General features: G+C 43.4%; 1 protein-coding gene across 4 annotated transcripts in view; it reads right to left on the minus strand.

The window, feature by feature from the left end:
• The window catches only part of st6galnac5a (ST6 (alpha-N-acetyl-neuraminyl-2,3-beta-galactosyl-1,3)-N-acetylgalactosaminide alpha-2,6-sialyltransferase 5a), a 93,887-nt gene extending 70,621 nt beyond the window's left edge, over positions 1 to 23,266 (minus strand). The window contains exons 1-2 of one of the 4 annotated variants that reach the window (XM_073062594.1): positions 23,043 to 23,266; positions 22,607 to 22,795 (exon numbers count right to left, since the gene is read on the minus strand). In XM_073062594.1, the coding sequence (XP_072918695.1) occupies positions 22,607 to 22,795; positions 23,043 to 23,057 (204 nt within the window). In that variant the 5' untranslated portion in view covers positions 23,058 to 23,266. The remainder of the gene's footprint in view (positions 1 to 22,606; positions 22,796 to 23,042) is intronic. The other 3 variants (XM_073062595.1, XM_073062593.1, XM_073062592.1) reach the window with 3 other exon arrangements.
• Between the last annotated feature and the right edge of the window lie 551 nt (positions 23,267 to 23,817).

Below are 23,817 nucleotides of genomic sequence, written 5' to 3' on the forward strand. Positions count from 1 at the left end.
GAAGTCAAAGACATCGTAAAAGGAAAAGAGAGGGCACATAATATGACAAAAACTAGTGGTGAGTTAGAGGAATAGGAAGATTTTAGAAACCAAAAGAATGCAACTAAAAAGCCATGAGAGAAAAGATGAAAGATGAAGGTAAGCTAGCCAACAATATAAAAAGGTACTAAAAGTTTTCCAAATATATGAAGCGGCAAGAGTGGATATTGGACCACTGGAAAACGATGTTGGAGAGGTAGTAATGAGGGACAAAGAAATGGCAGATGAACTTAGAGTATTTTGCATCAGTCTTCACTGTGGAGGACACTAGCAGTATGCCAAAAATTTGAGAACGTCAGGACATAAAAGTGAATGTAGTTATTATTACTAAAGAGAATGTGTTTGGGAAGCTGAAAGGGCTAAGGTAGACAAGACACCTGGGTGAGATGGACTACACTTCAGGGCTCTGAAAGAGGAGGCTGAAGAGGTTATGGAGGCATTAGTAATGACCTTTCAGAAAATCCCTAGATTCTGGAATGGTAAACACGAAGAATTCTGCAGATGCTGGAAATTCAAGCCGCACGCACGCACACACCTACACCTACCTGGTGGAACGCAACAGGCCAGGCAGCATCTATAAGAAGAAGCACTGTCGACATTTCAGGTGAGTCCTGACAAAGGGTCTTGGCCCGAAACGTCAACAGTGCTTCTTCCCATAGATGCTGCCAGATTCTGGAATGGTTCTGGAGGACTGGAAATTGCAAATGTCACTCCACTCTTTAAGGAGGAAGGCAGAAGAAATTATAGGTCAGTTAGCTTGTGTCCAGTAGTTGGGAAGATATTAGAGTCCATTATTAAGGATGAGATTTTGCAGTCCCTGGAGGCACATTATAAAATAGGCCAAAGTCAGTATGCTTTCCATAAGAGGAAATGTTGCCCGACAAATCTGTTGCCATTCTTTGTAGAAATAACAGGCAGGATAGGCAAAGGAGATTCGGTGGATGCTCAAAGCAACGCACACAAAACGCTGGAGGAACTCAGCAGGTCAGGTAGCATCAATGGAAATGAATAAACAGGTGACATTTCAGGCTGAGACCCTCCTTCAGGACTAGAGAGAAAGGAGGAAGACACCAGAATAAAAAAGGTAGGGGGAGGAGAAGGAGTACAACTAGGATGTGATAGGTGAAACCAGGTGGGTGGGAAAGGTCAAGGGCTGGAGAGGAAGGGATCTGATTGGAGAAGAGAGTGGACCATAGGAGAAAGGAGAGGAGGGGACCCAGAGGGAGATGATAGGCAGGTGAGAAAAGGAAAGATGCCAGGGTGGGATTAAAAGAAAGGGAAGGTTTTTTCTTTAAATCAGAAGTGAGTGATCAATATCCATGCCATCAGTTTGGAGGCTACCCAGACTGAATACAAGGTGTTGCTCCTCCACCCTGAGGGTGACCTCATCTTGGCACAAGAAAAGACCAAGGACCAACATATAGGAATGGGAATTAAAATGTTTGGCCACCAGGAAGTTCTGTTTTTGGCTGATGGAGCAGAGGTGCTCAAAGTGGTCTCCCAATTTACGATGGGTCTCACCATTATAGAGGAGGCTGCATTAGGAGCACCAGACACAATAGACGACCCCAGCAGATCTGCAGGTGAAGTGTTAGCTCACCTGGAAGGACTATTTTGGACTCTGAATGGAGGTGAGGGAGGAGATGAATGGGCAGGTGTATGACTTTGGCTGCTTGCTGGGATAAGTGCTGAGAGGGAGATTGGTAGAGAGGGATCAATGGGTAAGGGAATCGTGGAGGGAATGATCCCTGTGGAATGCAGAGACAGGGGGTAGGAAGTAAAGATATGTTTGGTAGTAGGATCTCTTAGGAGACGGTAGAAGTTGTGGAGGACAACGTGTTAGATGCAGAGGCTCATGGGGTGGTAGGGAAGGAGAAGACGAATTCTATCACTGTTAAGGCAGGTCTAAGATGGGGTGAGCGCAGATATTCAAGAAATGGAGGAGATGCGGGTGAGGGCAGCATCAATGGTGGAGGAAAGGAAACCATTGTTCTTTGAAGAAGGCGGACATCGCTGATGTCCTGGAAGCAGATGTGGCAGAGACGAAGAAACTGGGAAAAGGGAATAGCATTTTTACAAGAGACAGGGTGTGAAGAGGTATTGTCAAGATAACAGGGAATTAGTAGGTTTATAAAAGATCTGTCAATAGTTTGCCTTCAGAGATGGAGACAGAAAGACTGAGAATGGGGAGGGTGGTGTCTGAATTGGACCAAGTGAATATAAGGACAGGGTGGAAGTTAGAGGCAGGGTGTCATTGATGAGCTCAGCATGGGTGCATGAAGCAGCACCAATGCAGTCGTCAATGTAGTGGAGGAAGAGTTGGAGAGCATCAACGGGGAATGCTTGGAACATGGACTGTTCTACATAGCCAACAAAGAGGCAGGCATAGCTGGGGTCCATATGGGTGCCTGTGTCTACCCCTCAGTCTGGAGAAGGTGGGAGAAGCCGAAGGAAAAATTGTTGAGGGCAAGGACCAGTTCCACAGACAGAAGAGTGCGGTGCTGGATGGGAACTGGTTGGAGAGAAAATTGGATGATTGGCAGGAGACAAAGAGTAGTTATACAGGGGTCCTGTTCTGGTTGACTGCTGGTGACTAGTGGTATTCTGCAGGGTTTGATGTTAGGACCACTTTTTTCACATTATATGTCAATCACTCGGATGATGGAATAGATGGCTTTGTGGCCAAGTTTACAAAAGATACGAAGATAGATGGCGGGCAGGTAGTGTTGTGAAAACAAGGAGTCTACAGAACAACTTAAACAGATTGGGGAAAATGGGCAAAGAAGTGGCAAATAGAATATAGTGCAGCGAAGTGTGTGGCCATGCACTTTGGTAGAAGGAAAAAATGCATAGACTATTTTCTAAAAAGAGAAAAAAATTCAACAATCAGAGATGCAGAGGGATTTGGGAGTCCTGATACATGATTCACTAAAGGTTTACTTGTAAGTTGAGTCACTGGTAAGGAAGGCCAATGCAATATTAGCATTCATTTCAAGAGGACAAGAATAAAGAGCAAGGATGTAATGCTGAGGCTTTATGAGGCATTGGTCAGACTGCACCTGGGAGTATTGTGAGCAGTTTTGGGCCCTTCATCTAAGAACAGATTTGATGGCATTGGAAAGGGTCCAGAGGAGGTTCATGAGAATAATTCTGGGAATGAAAGAGTATCCAAATACAGTACATTACAGTATATGAGTTGCATTTGGTGGCACTGGGCTTGTATTCGCTGGAGTTTAGAAGCATAAAGGGGAATTCTCATTGGAACCCTGTTGAATATTGAAAGGCCTAAATAAGAGTAGATGCAAGGAGGATGTTTCCTATAGTCCTATCTAGGACCAGAGGGTACAGCCTCAAAACAGAGGGACGTCCATTTAGATAGAGATGAAAAGAAACTTAGTGAATCTGTGGAATTCATTGCCATATCTGGTGTGGTGACCAAGTCACTGAGTATATTGAAACTGGAGGTTGATAGCTTCTGATGAAGGGTTTCGGCCCGAAACGTCGTCACTACCTCCTCCCATAGATGCTGTTGGGCTTGCTGAGTTCTGTCAGCATTTTGTGTTTTTATTTATTTCCAGCATCTGCAGATTCACTCATGTTGCCGTTGATAACTTCTTGACTAGTGAGGGCATTAAGGGTTATGAGAAGGCAGAAAAATCAGATTGAGGGGATAATAAATCAGTCATGATGAAACAGACTCAATGGGCCAACTGACCTCAGAATTGTGGAGATGCCTATCGACCAGGGGAAATGTCTCCTCTCCTCTCCTCATCATCAACAACTCTACCGTTAGCATGATTTCAACATTCAGCTTCCCGGGCATCATAAATTTTGCAGTACCTCATGTGGGAGAACCATATCTCCTTCATTAACAAAAAAGGTTTGGCAGAGGATGTACTTCTTGAGGCAGTTGGTAAAATTTAGCATTCCCATAACATACTGGTGCAATTCTACACTGCCATCATAAAAAACATCCTCACAACAGCCATTACAGTTTGGTTTGGCCTAGCATCCTCTCACAATATACAAAAACTACAGTGAGACACACAAAATGCTGGAGGAACTCAGCAGGTCAGGCAGCAACTATGAAAAAGAGTAAACAGCCGACATTTCAGGCCAAGACCCTTCATCAGGACTGGAAAGGAAGGGGGAAGGAAACAGAATAAGAAGGTGAGGAGAGGGAGGGAAAAAGTACCAGGTGACAGATGAAACCAGGAGCGGTGAAGGAGGTGAACTAAAGAGCTGGGAAGTTGACTGGTGAAAGAGGCCCATAATTCATTAACCCTAACTGTAAGGCTTTGGAATGTGGGAGGAAACTGGAACACCCACAAAAAACCTATATAGTTATGGGGAGAATGTACAAACAGTGGAGGGGATTGAACCCCGATCTTACAGCTGCTGCCTGGACTGCGCTAATCAGTGCTGCTTTTCAGAAGGGTGATCAGTCTTTCGTTATACATACAGAGTCTAAAGCTGTGGAGATGCAGCCTGCCACGCTGAGTTCCTCCACCATTTTGTGCGTGTCACTCTGGATCTCCAGATCCTGCAGAATCTCTTGTAATTATAATTTACTGCTCCACTGCAAAGTCTCTTCAAGGTATGGTCTACTCCGAAGAAGTTTAAATCTTTCTTTGACAGGAGTTCAGTGAGAGCCTCTCTCATTGCTTCCCCTTTGTAATTTCCAGAGCTCTCCAACTCTTCACTTCCATGGTCCACTGTCCTCTCCCATCAGATTCCTTCTTCTTCAGCCCCTTCCACCTTCCACCACCCCCTCCCAGGTTCTTACTTCATCCCCCTCACCTGGACTCACCTACCAACTGCCAGGATGAACTCCTTCCCTCTCCCCACCTTCTTATTCTGACTTCTTCCCCTTCCTTTACAGTCCTGATGAAGGAGGAAGGTCGGTCTGAAACTTTGACTGTTTATTCCTTTCTGTAGATGCTGCCTGACCTGCTGAGTTCCTCCAGCATTTTGTGTGTGCGTTACTCCAGTATCTGCAGAATATCTTGTCTGTCTGTCTTTCTTTGGGCCATTTCAACTTATAAACCCAACTGTGCAATCTGTGTTCCACAACCCTTTCCATGCATCTCCATCTCCATATCTTGTAAACACAAGTGATTCTGCAGATGCTGGAAATCTTGAGCAAAGCACACACAGAATGCTGGAAGAACTCAGTAAGTCAGGCAGCATCTGTGGAGGGTGAGTAAACAGTCGATGCTTCAGCTGAGACCTTTCATCAGGTCTAATGAAGGGTTTCAGGCCAAGTTCCTTCATCAGTCCTGAGCAAGGGTCTCTGCCTGAAACCCTCCACCAGTCCTGAATCACACTACTACAGTCCTTCTGAGTAAGGCCGGCTGTATTGTTGAGGAAGCCACAGGACTTTTTTTTTTAAATGACATGTTTCCAGTCAGAATCATGCACAACTTGTTGAGGAACCAGCCACTGGTGGTGTTATAATTTGCTCCTTCTCGGTGGTCAAAGTGTTAGCTTTGGGAAGTACTGTCAGACTAGCCCAGGCAAGTAAATGCAAGACGATATGACTAATGAAGGGTGTCGGCCTTAAACGTCGACTCTTTATTCCCCTCCAGAGCTGCTGCCTGAATTGCTGAGTTCCTCCAGCAGAAAGATGCTTCTTCACCACCTGCCTGGGAAAACCACAGTGGAAACATCAGAAACCAGATTCAGTGGTCGACCTTGATAAGGTCTTTTCAAATCTATGCATATTTGGTATTCGGTAATTGTCTCATCTTCCAGCCTGATGAGGTACAAAGGTCCAACACACAATTCCTTCTTCATAATCACTTAGATGTACAAAAAAGAACCCTGAATCAAAAGGCTCTCTCACTATTAACAGTCTATCAGGTGTACACTTACATACTTTTAAAAACAGTTACACACTCAGCGGCCACTTTATTAGGTACAGTGGAGCCCACTGAGCGTATTTCTGTATGTTCACGGTCTTCTGCTGCTGCAGCCCATCCACTTCAAGGATCGATGTGTTGTGCATTCAGAGATGCACTTCTGCACCCCACTGTGTAGTTATTTGTTACTGTTGCCTTCCTGTCAGCTTGAACCAGTCCAGTCATTCTCCTTTGCCCTTTTTCAATAACATGGCATTTTTGCCCACAGCACCGCTGCTCACAGGCAGCATCTATGGAAAAAAAAGTAAACAGCCAACGTTTCGAGCCGAGACCTTCATCAGGATTTTAGGGTTAAAGCCTAGGGTTTTTCTCTTCGGAAGGAAGATGAGAGGAGACTTGATAGAGGTAGATAGATAGATGATAAGATGCATAAATAGCGTGGACAGCCTTTTACCCAGGGTGGAAATGGCTAATACAAGAGGACAGAATTTTAAGGTGATTGGGAGGAAAATACAGGAGGATGTCAGACGTAGTTTGTTTGACGTAGAGTGGTCAGTGCACGGTACATGCTGCCGTGGGTGGTGGTAGAGTCAGATATATTAGGGACATTTAAGGGGCTTTTGAATAGCCACATGGATGAAAGAAAAATGGCGAGCTGCACAAGAGAGAAAAGCTCGATTGATCTTGAAGTAGGTTAAAAGGCTGGCACTACACCATGGGCTGAAGGGCCTGTACTGTTCTGTGTTTAAAGCCGCACATGCTGCCTACGTCGTGGTAGTTGATGGTTCGTCATCTCAGCCCCAACACTGCAAGGGACCCTCAGTGTCCTAGGTCCCACCAGCCTCTTCATCGATGACCTTGCTTCTAACTTTCAAAACCTTTGAAAACTTTAAAAATGTTATCCTTAATCATGCCAAACATTTTCTCCCATCAGCGGAAGAAGGTAAAACTCACAATAACAAAATAAAAACAGAAAATGCTGGAAAAACTCAGCAGGTTTTGCTATGTCCATGGGATGGGAAACACGATTAACGCTTCAGGACAGAGACCCTTCGACGGAACTAGGCAGGAGGAAAAAGAAGCTTGTTATGCTGCAAGGAAGGTAAGAGAGGGTGTTGTCTAAAATCAGGGGGTGACAATGGGAATAAGTTGTTAAAAAATAGTTGTCTGACACTGAACTGTTCCCACAACCTATAGACTCACTTTCCAGGACTCTTCATCTCATGTTTTTGTTATTTATTGCTTATTTATTATTATTATTTTGCTCTTTTTCCTTTTATGTATTTGCACAGTTGTCTTTTGCACATGGGTTGTCCATTTTGTTTCGTGCTGTTTCTCATTGATTCTATTGTGTTACTTTGTATTTACTGTGAATGCCCACAAGAAAATGAATCTCAGGGTTGTATATGGTGACGTATATGTACTTTGATAATAAATGTGCTTTGAACTTTGAAAAAGATCGAAAGAGTGCAAAGAAAATTTACAAGGATTTTACCTTTGAGTGAATGGGAGCAGTTGGAAAGTGAGAATACAAACAAAAGAACGTGGGAGTTGCAAAATGCAGAGCAGGAGAACATGCTTCGTAGGTCAGACAAAAAAATAGAGAGGGGAAAACCCACTGATCCAACATAGAAACATAGAAAATAGGTGCAGGAGTGGGCCATTTGGCCCTTCGAGCCTGCACCGCCATTCAGTATGATCATGGCTGATCATCCAACTCAGAACCCTGTATCTGCTTTCTCTCCATACCCCCGATCCCTTTAGCCACAAGGGCCATATCTAACTTCCTCTTAAATATAGCCAATGAACCGGCCTCAACTGTTTCCTGTGGCAGAGAATACCACAGATTCACCACTCTCTGTGTGAAGAAGTTTTTCCTCATCTCAGTCCTAAAAGGCTTCCCCTTTATCCTTAAACTGTGACCCCTCATTCTGGACTTCCCCAACATCGGAAACAATCTTCCTGCATCTAGCCTGTCCAATCCCTTTAGAATTTTATACATTTCAATAAGATCCCCCCTCAATCTTCTAAATTCTAGTGAGTTTAAGCCTAGTCGATCCAGTCTTTCTTCATATGAAAGTCCTACCATCCCAGGAATCAATCTGGTGAACCTTCTTTGTACTCCCTCTATGGCAAAAATGTCTTTCCTCAGATTAGGGGACCAAAACTGCACACAATACTCTAGGTGCGGTCTCACCAAGGCCTTGTACAACTGCAGTAGAACCTCCCTGCTCCTGTACTCAAATCCTTTTGCTATGAATGCCAACATACCATTTGCCTTTTTCACCGCCTGCTGTACCTGCATGACCACCTTCAATGACTGGTGTACAGTGACACCCAGGTCTCATTGCACCTCCCCTTTTCCTAATCGGCCACCGTTCAGATAATAATCTGTTTTCCTGTTCTTGCAACCAAAGTGGATAACCTCACATTTATCCACATTAAATTGCATCTGCCATGAATTTGCCCACTCACCTAACCTATCCAAGTCACCCTGCATCATCTTAGCATCCTCCTCACAGCTAACACCGCTGCCCAGCTTCGTGTCATCCGCAAACTTGGAGATGCTGCATTTAATTCCCTCGTCTAAATCATTAATATATATTGTAAGCAACTGGGGTCCCAGCACTGAGCCTTGTGGTACCCCACTAGTCACTGCCTGCCATTCTGAAAAGGTCCCATTTACTCCCACTCTTTGCTTCCTGTCTGCCAACCAATTCTCTATCCACATCGATACCATACCCCCAATATCATGAGCTTTAAGTTTGCACACTAATCTCCTGTGTGGGACCTTGTCAAAAGCCTTTTGAAAATCTAAATATACCACATCCACTGGCTCTCCCTTATCCACTCTACTAGTTACATCTTTAAAAAATTCTATAAGATTCGTCAGACATGATTTTCCTTTCACAAATCCATGCTGACTTTGTCTGATGATTTCACCCCTTTCCAAATGTGCTGTTATCACATCTTTGATAACCGACTCTAGCATTTTCCCCACCACCGATGTCAGACTCACCGGTCTATAATTCCCAGGTTTTTCCTCTCCCTCCTTTTTTAAAAAGTGGGGTTACATTAGCCACCCTCCAATCCTCAGGAACTAATTCAGAATCTAAGGAGTTTTGAAAAATTATCACTAATGCATCCACTATTTCTTGGGCTACTTCCTTAAGCACTCTGGGATGCAGACCATCCGGCCCTGGGAATTTATCTGCCTTTAATCCCTTCAATTTACCTGACACCACTTCCCTACTAACATGTATTTCCCTCAGTTCCTCCATTTCACTAGACCCTCGGTCCCTTGCTATTTCCGGAAGATTATTTATGTCCTCCTTAGTGAAGACAGAACCAAAGTAGTTATTCAATTGGTCTGCCATGTCTTTGTTCCCTATGATCAATACATCTGTTTCTGACTGTAAGGGACCTACATTTGTCTTGACCAATCTTTTTCTTTTCACATATCTATAAAAGCTTTTACAGTCAGTTTTTATGTTCCCTGCCAGCTTTCTCTCATAATCTTTTTTCCCTTTCCTAATTAAGCCCTTTGTCCTCCTCTGCTGGTCTCTGAATTTCTCCCAGTCCTCAGGTGTGCCGCTTTTTTTTGCTAATTTATATGTTTCTTCTTTGGACTTGATACTATCCCTAATTTCCCTTGTCAGCCACAGGTGCACTACCTTCCCTGGTTTATTCTTTTGCCAAACTGGGATGAATAATTGTTAATAGTTCATCCATGCGATCTTTAAATGCTTGCCATTGCATATCCACTGTCAACCCTTTTAAGTATCATTTGCCAGTCTATCTTAGCTAATTCACGTCTCATACCTTCAAAGTTACCCTTCTTTAAGTTCAGAACCTTTGTTTCTGAATTAACTATGTCACTCTCCATCTTAATGAAGAATTCCACCATATTATGGTCACTCTTACCCAAGGGGCCTCGCACGACAAGATTGCTAACTAACCCTTCCTCATTGCTCAATACCCAATCTAGAATGGCCTGCTCTCTAGCTGGTTCCTCGACATGTTGGTTCAGAAAACCATCCCGCATACATTCCAAGAAATCATCTTCCTCAGCACCCTTACCAATTTGGTTCACCCAATCTATATGTAGATTGAAGTCACCCATTATAACTACTGTTCCTTTTTTGCACACATTTCTAATTTCCTGTTTAATGCCATCCCCAACCTCACTACTACTGTTAGGTGGCCTGTACACAACTCCCACCCGCATTTTCTGCCCCTTAGTGTTATGCAGCTCTACCCACATCGATTCCACATCCTCCAGGCTAATGTCCTTCCTTTCTATTGCGTTAATCTCCTCTCTAACCAGCAATGCTACCCCACCTCCTTTTCTTTCCTGTCTATCCCTCCTGAATATTGAACATCACAAATGGATGACTCATTCAGACCGTGAACTTACTATTAACCTTTCCAGTTAAGATGGCGTTACCAAATGTGTGCAACACCCATCTGGTAGTCAGAAAGTTCATAAACCCAACTGAAAACATTTTTGAGGTAAATGGTGTTAAATTATCACTGCAAACAGCGAAGGAACGAGCAATGGCAAGGCAAGTTTGGAGGATGAGCTGAGATGGTGTGTTGCAGAATCGTTGCAGATGGAGTTCCAATGCCTTTACAGCTGGCCCGAGAGCGAGGTTGGATCACTCTGGGCACCACAAGGAAACACAGGGGCCCGGGCAGTGGAGATTCGGTGCCTGTACAACTGGCCTGTGAGTGAGGCTGCATCACTCTGGGCACCAAGCTGATTTCAAAGAGATTGACAGCAGCTTTGAGCTGGGAAACGAAACCTGAGCCCAGAGTGAGTCACTGGGTGGCTTAGTCTAGGTCTGGAGCCTTTCACAGGAGTGGTGCCCAGGTCCTAGTGCGAGGTACAATTTACTGTTTAGACAATCTAAACACCAGACCATATCGAAGCTGAGAACCGATTTTGCTCGCTCTCCATGATCTTCACTCCTTTCTCCAAGGTGCTGGAGCCTTTCGTTGTTCCATTGTTTGGTCAATTGAAACGCTGGCCCAGATAGACTGTAAAGACAGGGTGTTGGTCGGGATGAGAGCTGATTTCACTCGTTCTTCACAGTGGTCATCTCCATGGCTGCTGGGCTCCGTGCCTGCTAATATGATGAACCGATAAGGAATGCGTTGGGCCTATTCTGGGCTGCTCCAGGGTTCAGACCTGAGGACTCAATTTTGGTTCAGAATGCTGTTGTTCACTTCAATTGTTTGCATGATTTGCATTTTTGTCTTTCTCTGCACACCCAGTCTTGGTCTTTTATTTTTATTTTTTTTTTCTTTCGGGTTTCTCGCTTTGTGGCTATCTGTGAGCAAGCAAATCTCAAGGTTGTATAATTTATGCTTTCTTTGATAATAAATGTACTCGTACCTTGAATCTTGGAAGCTAGCTGAAGTTGTCCGATTCAGTATCGAGTCAGTAAAATGCTCAGACAGACGATGAGATATTGCCCCTCCAGCTCATTTTGACAGACTAGGAGGCCACAGAAAGGCAATCAGAATGAGACAGGGTTGGAGAATTGCGTCTGGGCATACTGCAACCTCCTTGACTTAATCTTGTACTCTACAATTTCAGGCAATGATTTCAGTTATCCATCTGTGATACTAGCTTGACAGTTGGAGAGATAATTATGATACAAAATTACATATAAGGAATACAGAATTATGAGGGGTACAGATAGGATAAATGCAAACAGGCTTTTTCCACTGAAGCTAGGTGAGACTAGAACTAGAGGTGATAGGTTAAGGGTGAAGGATGAAATACTTAAGGGCCGTATCTGAAATATTTGGCAACAGGTGAGGTACTACAGGATTGGAGGATAACTAATGTTGTTCCACTGTTTAAGAAAGGCTCTAGGAATAAATCAGGAATTTATAGGCTGGTGAGCCTGATCACAGTAGTGGGAAAGTTATTGAAAAGTATTCTAAGAGACCCGATATATGAGAATTTGGATAGACAAGGATTGATTAGGGATAGTCAGCATGGCTTTTTGTGTGGTAGGTCAAATCTAACAAATCTTATATAGAGTTTTTCAAGGAAGTTACTAGGAAAGTTGATGAAGGCAAGGCAGTGGATGTTATCTACATAGACTTCAGCAAGGCCTTTGACAAGGTCCCATAAGGGAGCTTGGTCAAGAAGGTTCAGTTGCTTGGCATTCAAGATGAGGTAGTAAATTGAATTAGGCAAGGGCTTTGCAGGAGAAGCCAGAGAGTAGTTGTAGATGGTTGCCTCTCTGACTGGAGGCTTGTCACTAGGGGACTGCTGCAGGGATTGGTGCTGGCTCTGTTGTTGTTTGTCATCTATATCAATGATCTGGATGATAAGGCGCTTAACTGGATCAGCAAATTTGTGGATGACACAAAGAATGGGAGTGTAGTGGACAGCAAAGAAGACTATCAGAGCTTGCAGCAGGATCTGGGCCAGCTGGAAAAATGGGCTATGGAATTAATGCAGACAAGTGTGAGGTGCTGATCTTTGAGAGGACCAACCAGGACCTGTTTTACACTAAGAGCAGTAGGGCACTGAGGGGTGTGGTACAACAAAGGGATTTGGGAATACAGGTCCATAATTGACTGAAAGTGGCATCACAGGTAGGTGAGGTCACTAAGAAATCTTTTGGCACATTAGCCTTCACAGAACAAAGTACTGAGTACAGGAGGTGGGATATTATGTTGTAGTTGTCTGCAGTTTTGGTCACCTGCCTACCGGAAAGAAGTAAATAAGGTTGAAAGAGTAGAGAGAAAGTTTACAAGGATTTTGCTGGGTCTGGAGGGCCTGAGTTATAAGGAAAGATTGAACAGGTTAGGACTTCTTTCCTTGAAATATAGAAGATTGAGGGGAGATTTGATAGAGGAATAAAAAAATTGAGGGATATAGATAGGGTAAGTGCAAGCAGGCTGTTTTCTGCTGAAGTTGGATGAGATGACAAATAGAGATCATGGGTTAAGGGTGAAAGGTGAAATGTTTAAGGGTAACATGAGAAAGAACCTCACTCAGAGGGTGTCGACAATGTGGATCGAGCTGCCTGGCGCAAGTGGTGGATGTGATTTCGATTTCAAGGTTCAAGAGAAGTTCAGATAGGTTAATGGAAGGGAGGGGTATGTAGGGCTATGATCCCGATGTAGGCTGATGAGACTGGGCTGTTTAAATGGTTCAGGATGGACTAGACGGGCCCAAGGGCATGTTTCTGTGCTGCAGTTTTCTATGACTCTATAAAAAAAGTCCTTGGCCTGGAAAATTGATGGTTCATTTCTTTCCACAGGCGCTGCCTGGCACGCTGAGTTCATCCAGTACCTTATGTGCGTGTTAAAATAGAAAACACTCTTCTCTGCATTGCACAATTCCCACAATCCTTTGTCTTCCCGTGTTCTCACTCTGACTCATTGACCAGATAACCTTGCTTCCAGCCAATGACCACCCTGGTTTCACTCCCATCAGAGGGCTCCCACTCCACTCTCTAACACTCTTTCTGCAGCTTAACATGGTCTCATTCCTGGTTCTGTGAAGAGTCATCGAAATGTTAGCTCTGTTTCTCTTCCCACACATCTGACCTGCTGAGAATTTCCTATTTCAACATGCACAAGATCTTGGTGGAACTCAGTGGGTGCGGCACCAGCTACGGAAGAGAATGAGCAGTCAATACTTTGGCCCAAGGACTTTTTTGGTTGTTAAGATTTTCTGTTTTTATCTTAGATTTCTAGCTTCTGTAACTTCCTTTAGATTTTCAGCTCTGTAGTCTGATGGTTCATCCCTCACTACTACTGAAGCGGTTGCTGGTACCTCCTGATTTACTGGAGTATGACCAAGTCCACTGAATATTATTCAAAAAGACTCACTATCAGTCCATCTTAGTGAGATTCAGCATTCAGTACATCAAGCCTGGGCCACTATTCAATTAGATCAGGGGTGGCCAAACCGCAGCTCCTGGAAATATGTTGGTTGACCTTTTTACCACATGCTGCCATTGCGTAGAAACGAATGGGAAAGCATTTTGGCGATAAATAGAACCACGGGAAATCCCTTGAGACTTAATTCCATCGCTCAAGAGTTGGTGAGAATCACTGCATGGCGCTGAAGGCAGCTTGAAGACAGAAGCGCGAGTTTCAAAATACACGACGTAGATCTACGTCGTTGGGCGCTGAAGGCAAAAGTAGTGCAGACGTAGATCTACGTTGTTTGGCGCTCAGAGTGTTAGTGAGTCTAGGCCCGACCTCACTCACGTCATGTACATTAACGTAGTGTAACACAGGACGCTGAATTGTGCAGACCTAGTTGGTACACTACAAGTTTTGTTTACAACTGTCCGTGAAAAGTTTGTGAAGGAAGGTAGCGTCATCAAATTGTAAGAAACGAAAATATGAAGATGAAAATAGACATTTTAAGCCACAGTGGGAGGAAGATCTAGCATTCACGGTTAAAGGAGGTAAACCTTTGTGTCTTATCTGCAATGTGTCACTCAGTCATTACAAAGCCAGTAATTTGAAACGGCACTATGAAACAAATCACAAAAACTTTTCGGCTGATTATCCACATAAATCCAAATTATGGAAAAACAAATTAACTGTGTTAAAATCATCTCTAAATAGCCAGCAGACGCTGTTGACAACGTTCATTATGGAAGCTGATACGACTGAAGCTAGTTTTGTTATGTCATGGAATATTGCTCGTGCTAAACGCCCATATTCTGATGGTGAATTTGTTAAGAAGAATATAGCTGAAGTTGTTGCAGTGTTAGATCCAAGTAACACAAAACTTCAGCAACTAATAGCACAAACACCAGTTTCACGCCACACTACAGAGAGGCCTATCTCCCAGATCAGTGCTGACATTGCAGGTAAAATGATGTAAAGAATTCCCTTGCATTCAGCTTAGTTCTTGATGAATCCAAGTCTTAGACAAATAAATATCATTAAAAATACTGCAGTATTTTTACCCTTTTATCTTTATTTTTGGCAGTCTAATCTTATGTTACTGAAATGCATATGTTTCTTAGATGTTCCAGTAGTTCATTACCGTGTTAAATACGCTCAATATAGTTACAACAATCATCAGTCAGGATTCTGAAAACATTTGGTATATATGTACATCATGATTACTGAAACTAATACAAATTAACAGTTTAAAAAACTACATGCATGAATAAATATTATTGCATACATGTATTTCTTAACACTTACATAACATTTTTGAAACAAAATGTGTACGTAACAATAAAAATGTGTGAGTAAATTTTGTTCATGTCTTGCGGCTCTCAAACATCTGAAGTTAAAACATTAAGTTTGGCCACCCCTGAATTAGATCATGCACTACAGGCCCTTTGGCCCATCATGTTGTGCTGACCTTTGAATCAATGCCAGGATCAATCTAATGTTCCCTTCCTGCATAGTCCTCCATTTGTCTTCCATCCACATGTCTATCTAACAGCCTCTTAAAAATCCCTAATGTATCTACCTCTACCACTACCCCTGGCAGTGTGTTTCATGCACTTACCACTCTGTGTGAAAAAAACCTACCTCTGACATCCCACCGATACTTTCCTCCAATCGCCTTAAAAGTATGTCCTCTGGCAATAGCAAGTCTGCCCTGGAAGAAAGTCTCAGGATGTCAATGCTATCTATGCCTCTTATTATCTTGCTCACCTCTATCAAATTACCTCTCATCCTCTTTCACTCAGAGGAAAGCTCTAGCTTAATCCAACCTCCAGCACTCACTTTAGCTCCAAATCTTGATAAAATCTACCTTACAAAAATCAGCCAAAACATTGCCTTTAAAGTTTTAAAGGCTCTGAGTTAAAGGGCAGTTAAGTGCAGATGGAAGTTCCAGCACAACATCTACAAAAAGTTGCATTCTCATTTCCTTTCTGAATTAACTCACACAAAATGCTGGAGGAACACAGCTGCTCAGGTAGCACCTCTGGAAGTGAATGAATAGTCAACATTTCAGGTCAAGACCTTTCTTTGCGCTTCTCATCATCCACTTTGTCCCATCAATTGTTCTATTTGTTAGCAGCAGATGTGCCCTCCCCAATAAATGCCACCCAATCTCACTAACAAGTTGCCACTACTCTTGGCTAAGCACCTTCTCATGGCACGGCCCATCTAGTCCTGAAGAAGGGTCTCAGACTGAAACTTTGAATGTTTATTCACTTCCACACATGTTGCCTGACCTGCTGAGTTCCTCCAGCATTTTGTGTGTGTTGCTTTGGATTTCCAGCATCTGCCGAATCTCAAATTTATCCTTTCTAAATTAACTGGCTCTAATTTTTAAGACTTCCCTCTCTCTCAAATTATTTTTAAAAGATGATTTGAAAGATGTATTTCACATATTTTAAACAGCTTTGTTCCCCATCACTGAATATACTTGTTGCATTTAACCCCCATACCCTTTAAAACACTTTATTTAGATTGCGCCCTAGAGCACCTTAACTCCAGGGAACACAGACCAGGCTTAAAATGTCCAACTTCAACTTAACACTTAATGTTGATCTAATTTAGGGATTTTCCTTTCGCCTAACTGCAAAATTCTTCTTTTCAGAGCCTTGTTCTTGCAAGCAAATGCAAAACCACTTTGCAAGGTTTGGCAAATGGAACAAGTGAAGGTCAGCACAACGTTTTACTGCACCAGCTATAAGATCAAGGTTCAATTCCCACTGTGATCTGCAAGGAGTTTGTATGCTCTCCCATGACTGCATGGGTTTCTTCCGGATCCTCCGGTTTCCTCCCACATTCTAGAGATGTACGAGTTAGGGTTCACGAAAATGATTCCTGGATTGAAAGGTTTATCATATGAGGAGCGTTTGCTGGCTTTGGGGCTGTACTCACTGGAATTCAGAAGAGTGAGGGAGGATCTCACTGAAACCTATCGAGTGTTGAAAGGCCTCCACAGACTAGATTTGGAGAGGATGTTTCCTATGGTGGGGTGAGCCGAAGACCATAAGTCACGGCCACAGAATAGAGGGATATCCATTTAGAAAAGGGATGAGGAAGAATTTCTTTATCCAGAGAGTGGTGAATCTTTGGAATTCATTGCCACAGGCCAAGTCGTTGGGTATTTCTAAGGCAGAGGTTGATAGATTCTTGATCAGTCAGGGCATGAAAGGATACGGGGAGAAGGCAGGAGATTGGGGTTGAAAGGGAAATGGATCAGCCTTGCTGCAATGGTACAGCAATTTCAATGGGCCAAATGGCCTAATTCTGCCCCTCTATCTTATGGTCTAATGAGTTGTGGGTATGCTATGTTGACACTGGAACATGGCGATGCTCGCAGGCTGCCCCCAGCACAATCCTTACTAATTTGATTTGTTGTGACACATTTCACTGTACGTTTTGATGTATATGGGACAAATAAAGCTAATCTTTAATTTTTAAAAATCTTTAGTACGTAGGAAAATATGCAATCATCTGTTTTGGTAGAGAAAATGAGAAAGGCAGAGTATTTCTTGTAATGGTGACAAATTGAGAACTGTTGATGTTCAAACTGACCTTGGTGTCCTTGTACACAAGTCACTGGAGTTTATAATGCAGGTAGAGCAGGATGTTGACGTTTATTATGGGAGGATTTGTACATAGGAATAAAGATGTACCTCTGCAATTAAATACAGCTATGGCATGAGCATATCTGGAGTACTGCAGGAAGGCTTAGTTGTCTTACCTGAAAAAGAATTCACCTTCTGCAAAGGGTGTCATCATCAGGTGCCATGCCCAGTTTGAGCTTTGACTGCCATGGCTCACACACTCCTGTTTCAGGTCAAGCGGATCAATTCATTGGCATTCATTTCCAGTTCTGTGGCTGCTGTCTCCATCATCATTTGTCTCTGCCTTCCTCTTGCTTTCTTCCCTTCAGTCTTTCCCATAATTACCGTGCATTCTAACTCCTCTTTCCTAATCACGTGTCCAATGAAGTTACGTTGCCTTTTCATGATCTCATACATTATTTCTCTTTTTGTGCTTGCTCTGTTCATGTCATCCTCGTTAGATATTTGTTTCATCCATGATATTCTTTGCATCCTCCTCAAAAACCACATCTCTGCTGCTTCAATTCGTTTCCTCATGTTACTAGAGCAAAGGGTGTGCAGAAACGATTTACTAGACTAGTTCTCGGATGGCAAATTTGCCAGGAAAAGAGTGATTGAGCAGATTAAGCTTGTAATCTGTCGAGTTCAGATGACAAAGAATGAGATTTCATTGAAATGCACAAAATGTTCATAAGACTCAACAGGGGCAGATCCAAAGCCTCCACATCTTTCCTATGATGAGGCAACAAGACCTGAATGCAAAATCTTCATGAATAGAGAAGCAGTTGAAAGGACTGAATTGCCTACTGCTGCTCTTAATTCCAATGTTCACATGTAAATCCACGATTCACAGAACATTACAGCACTGTGCAGGCTCTTCAGGCACAATGTTGTGCTGACCTTTTAAACTTCTCCAAGATCAATCCAATGCTGCCCTCCCACATAGCCCTCCATTTTTCTTACATCCACAAGTCCCTTAAATGTCCCTAACGTATCTGCCTCTACCACCACCCCCAGTAGTGCGTTTAATGCACTTACCACTCTGTGCAAAAAAAACCTGTCATCCTGCCACCCCCCCCCCCCCCAATACTTTCCTCCAAACTCATTAAAGTATGCGCTCTTGTAATAGGCATTACACCATGGGAAAACGCCTTTGGCTACCCATTCTATCTATGCATTTTATCATCTTGTTTCTCAACCCCTTCAATCCAAAGAGAAAAACTCTAACTTAATCTGAGCGCTGCCTCTCACCTTAGCTCCAAATCTTGATAAAATCTGCCTGACAAAACTGAGTCAAAGCATTGCCATTAAAGGCCTCACAAAGTCCAACCCTATGCCCCATCATGGGAGGTGGAAATGGGCAAGACCGACCAATAGGACTCTGGGGAAGCTGTTTAGGCCAATCTCCTGTATAGTGGATACAAAGGACTACAGAAACATTGACGAACTCCAACCATACCATCAACTTTGGATGATGGAGACAGGAGGTCTCAATAGTCTATGCTCCACTGGGAGCCATGAGCCCAAGAAGAAAGAAAATTTCCTTTAAAGCAGGGATTCCCAACCTGGGGCCCACAGACCCCTCGTTTAATGGCAGCAGTTCATGGCATAAAAAAGGTTGGAAACCCCTGCTTTAAGGCTTCAATTGACCTTTAATTCAGAGCCTTTAAGTGCAGATGCAACAACATCTATGAAAAATTGCATTCTCAATTCCTTTTTAAATTAACTGGCTCCAATTCTTACACACACTCTCCCTCTTGCATGGATATAACAAATTTTTTTGAAAAAGATGATTTGGAAGATGTATTCAGCACATTGCTCCTCACCACTGAAAATATAATCCTGTTGCATTTATCCCCCATACCCTTTAAAAGCACTTTATTTAGATTGTGCCCTAGAGAACCCTATCTCATGGGAACCCAGGCCAGGCTTAAACTGCCCAACTGGAAGTTAACTTAATGTCTTGATCTAATTTGTGGTCTTTACTTTGGTCTAGCTATAAAAATCTTTTTTTCCAGAGCCTTGCACTTGCAAGCAAATGCAGAACCACAAGGCAAGGCTTGGCAGATGGAGTAAGTAGCCCTCCATTTTACATTCACCCATGTGTCTATCTAAGAGTCTCTTAAATGTTCCCAAATGTATCTAGCTCTACCACCTCTGCCAGTGCTTTCCATGCACACAGCACTCTCTGTGTAAAAATCCTACCTCTAACCTTCTGCCTGTACTTTCCTCCAATCATCTTAAAATCAAGCCTCCTCGTATTAGTCATTGCTGCTCTGGGAAAAGGCATTGGCCGTCCACTTTACCACTGCCTCTTATCATCTCCATCAAGTCACATCCCCCTTTGCTCTAACTTTTACACATGATTTCTAAGCGCCGAAGTTCGATGCTCTAGCTAATTGCAACAAGTGTGGCAGTACAAGAGTTAAGCTACCAGACGTTCTAGATCACCAATTCAGAATCATGAGTGTCGTGAACAGATTCGGGCCCCTTATCTAAGGAAGGATGTGCATGAAGGGAAGAGGGCCCAGAGGAAGTTGACTATTATGGAAGGGTTAATGTCCGAAAGATGAGCGTTTGATGGCTCTGGGTCTGTACTCACTGGAGCTTAGAAGGAACGGGAAGACGGTGAAATCTCACTGAAGCCTTTTGAATATTTAAAAGGCCTAGATAGAGTGGATGTTTCCTACAGTGAGTGAGTCTAGAACCAGAAGGCACAGCCTCAGAATAGAGGGACATTCCTTTAGCATGGAGATGAGGAGTAATTTCTTTCAGCCAGAGGGTGATGAATCTGTAGAATTCATTGCTATGGACGGCTGTGGAGGCCAAGTCACTGAGTACGTTTAAAGTGGAGGTTGATAGTTTCTTGATTAGTAAGGGTGTCAAATGTTACAGGGAGAATGGGATTGAGAGGGATAATAGATCAGCCACGACAGAATAGTGAAGTAGACTCAAAGGGACGAAAGGCCTAATTCTGCTGATATGTCTGATGATCCTAAATCCCACCATGGTAGTTGAAGCGCTGAAAATCAAACAATCACACAGAAGAAAAAAAAATCAAGCCTCAGTAACAGATTGTGTATAAAACTGCTGCTTTTCCTTGGTGTCTGTAGTGTGGATAACTGTACACTGACCCAGACTGACTGCCCTTTGTAAACACTGTCTTATACTGGAACTCAAGTAATTGCTGATGTTCTCCTCATAACCTCCAGACACACACACTCAAGCCCACAGTAAATATTGGTCTAGTCCAAATAGCCCTCAATGACAACAGCAGGAAATGCTGGCACAAACCTCTTGTAAATACCAACACACTCCTTGCACAGCTGAAGATATTGTTTTTCCAAGGCTCAGAAGGCTTTACCAATCTCACAGACTCATGATAAATACTTGTAAGAAACATACAAAGGCTATATCAATCCCAAAGACTCCTGGTAAATACTCCCGAGAAGCAATCCACCTTCCCCAAAACAGTGACAGAACCCCAGTACAGAAACACCGACAAATCCTTTACCCCCTCACCGAGACTGTCCCTCCAGCAAACTGTTTATTGTTCCAAGTTCCTGCATCTGCAGTCCTTTGTGTCTCCACGGTCCTCAATGCAGTGACACGCTGCCAGGGACCCCACAGTCAGCAGCAAACTCCACACTTCCCGCCACCTCTTACGTCATTCGGAGGTCACACCACAATCAACAGTGCACTGACAACTCTCCTCGCATGGAGATGAAACATTTGCAAATAAATTGCTGAGATCGGAGAACAACTCAACCCAAACCATCAACCACCTAAGCTGAACATCTTCCAAATTCTTTCCAGTTGGTTTACTGACCAATACAGAGTGCCTCTGGTGCTTCCCGCTCCCTCCCCTCTCCCTTCCCTTTTTTCCAACATGACCCCCCCCCCCCCCCACAGCTCCCCTTCCACTCTCTGTCGATAATAGAGACCCATATCAGAATCAGGTTTATCATCACTCACATGCCATGAAAGTTGATTTGTTATTTTGCTTCAGCGGTACAGTGCTCCAGTTTCCTCCCACAGTCCAAAGACATACCGGTTCGTAGGTTATATTGTCCTGTGATTAGGCTGGGGTTAAATCGGTGGGTTGCTGGGCAGCACAGCTCAATGGAATGGAAGACTCTGTTCAGTGCTAAATTTTTTTAAAATGCTCGTCTGTACACCATGGTTGTAACATGTGATTATTTAAGCTCTATCACCTTCCTGTCAGTTTGAACCAGTCTGGCCATTCTCCTCTGACCTCTCTCATTAACAAGGCGTTTTTGCCCACAGAACTCTTGCTCACTGGATTTTCTTCTTGTTTTCCACACCATTCTCTGTAAACTCTAGAGACTTGTGTGTGAAAATCCCAGGACATCAGCAGTTTCTGAGATCCTCAAATCACCCAGTCTGGCACCAACAATCATTCCAGGATCAAAAATCTCTTAGATCACAATTCTTCCCCATTCTGATGTTTGGTCTGAACAACAACTGAACCTCTTGATAAGGTCTGCATGCTTTGATGTATTGAAATGCTGCCACATGACTGGCTGATTAGATATTGCATTAAGGTACTGTATACCTAATAAAGTGGCCACGCGGTCAGTTCTGCCGCCCCTAAACACACCTCCGCCTACTCTACTAGAGGAAGAACATTTCATCGTTACTAGTCCTGTATTCCCCATTCCGCGTCCCAAAGACTCGCAAATTATTTTACTTTTGTATTTCATGCCAAATTCTATATCCAAAGTTACACTGGCTTCCGCCAGCCTTTCTGAGCGAATATCCTGACCGGCCAGTGGGAATATATTCTCAGCCTCCCTTTTGGGTTTTGCTGTCATCTACAAGCTTCGCCTCTCTGGTTACTGCTTCTCACGCCGGCGGGAAGAGTCTTCAATTACAAACCGTTCTCAGGTTTGAGCAACACACACAAAGCTGGAGTAACTCAGCAGGTCAGGCAGCATCAATGGAGAGGAATAAGCGGTCTACGTTTCGGACCGAGACCCGCGTTCACAGTCTTGGCCGAACCTGCTCGTCTTAATTTTCCTACGCTTTAAAGCAGAGCAACTCCTCAGCCTCACACCCCTGGTACCCCGCGAGTCTGTCCTGTTTAAGCCTCGCAATCGAGCTGGCATGGGGTGTCTGGAATCAAGCGCCTTTCCCCCTCATTACCTTACGGTCGATGAAATTGATGTATCCAGTTAACGCTGGAAGCGGCTCCGGGAGCTCGCGTGTCACACTGTTCCTCCTCTCGGCGCTGGTGGGTGGGTTGGAGTCCGCGCCCCGCTCGCCTTTAGTCGCGTACAGCACCAGCAGGGTCCCACACGTGGAAAGCCCCAAAAACACTGCGATTAGATGCCGCTAGACAAACGCGTGCACGCACACACAGACACACAAAACAGGAAAATTACAAGCACAAAAGTCAGTTTGATATTTCAACTAAAAGCATGCAGAGTTTCAAAAGGTAGTTTAAATCATTTACATTAAAGTTTAATTTTCATTGAGCGAATTACGTGCTATATTCTGACAATGAACATAATAAAGGAGCATTTTGCCATTAAAAAAAAGTAGGTTTTTTCCCCCCTCGTATACAATGTATAGAAATTACCACCAGTTTCTTCATTCTGTCTCTCTGCCCCTGGGTTTCGATCCCATTGCTCTCTACCTGCACCTCTGCATTCCCTGGCTCTTCGGCAGTGGTTGCTTAGAAAACAAAATCACACACTCAATTTGCAAATATTGCACTCGATGCGATGGGAAGCAGACCTACGGAGAATTTCGCACTGTTCCCCCCCCCCCCCTTTTAACAGCATCGCCACGCTTCATGCTGCAGACTCAACCCTCCGGACTCGCAAGTCTTCAGGACTCCGCGGGGTCCCAGCGCCCGGGCTCAACTAGCTACGTTGCAATAAAACAAGATACAGTGCAATAAATGTGGTAATTCTACTTCCGTTTTTCCTAGAAAATAATTCCAGTACTGGCTACCCACATAATATAAAAAATATAACGCTCCTCTGTAAAATGAGGGAAAATAATAATGGTTTCACTCTTAATTCCAGTACTGACAAAGAGAGGGTCTTTAAGAAAGGAAGATTAAGATTTAAAATCTATAAATATAATGGTACATATTAAAATTATTTAACCCAACACTGTAGCAGGTCTTCCAACCTAATCCCAACCCTCAACCCTTGGTTTTACAGATCAGGAAACCCCTTTCAAGAACCTTTTTTTTAAATGAAATAAGCTTATCAACCATCAGGTTCCTGTATCTAGTGTGAATAATTTCACTCACCTCAACACTGAACTGATTCCACAACCTATGGACTCACTTTAAAGGATCTACAACTCGTGCTCTCAATGTTTATTTGTTTATATTTGTACAA

The sequence above is a fragment of the Hemitrygon akajei genome, chromosome 12 (assembly GCF_048418815.1).
Source record: "Hemitrygon akajei chromosome 12, sHemAka1.3, whole genome shotgun sequence".
NCBI lineage: Eukaryota > Metazoa > Chordata > Chondrichthyes > Myliobatiformes > Dasyatidae > Hemitrygon > Hemitrygon akajei.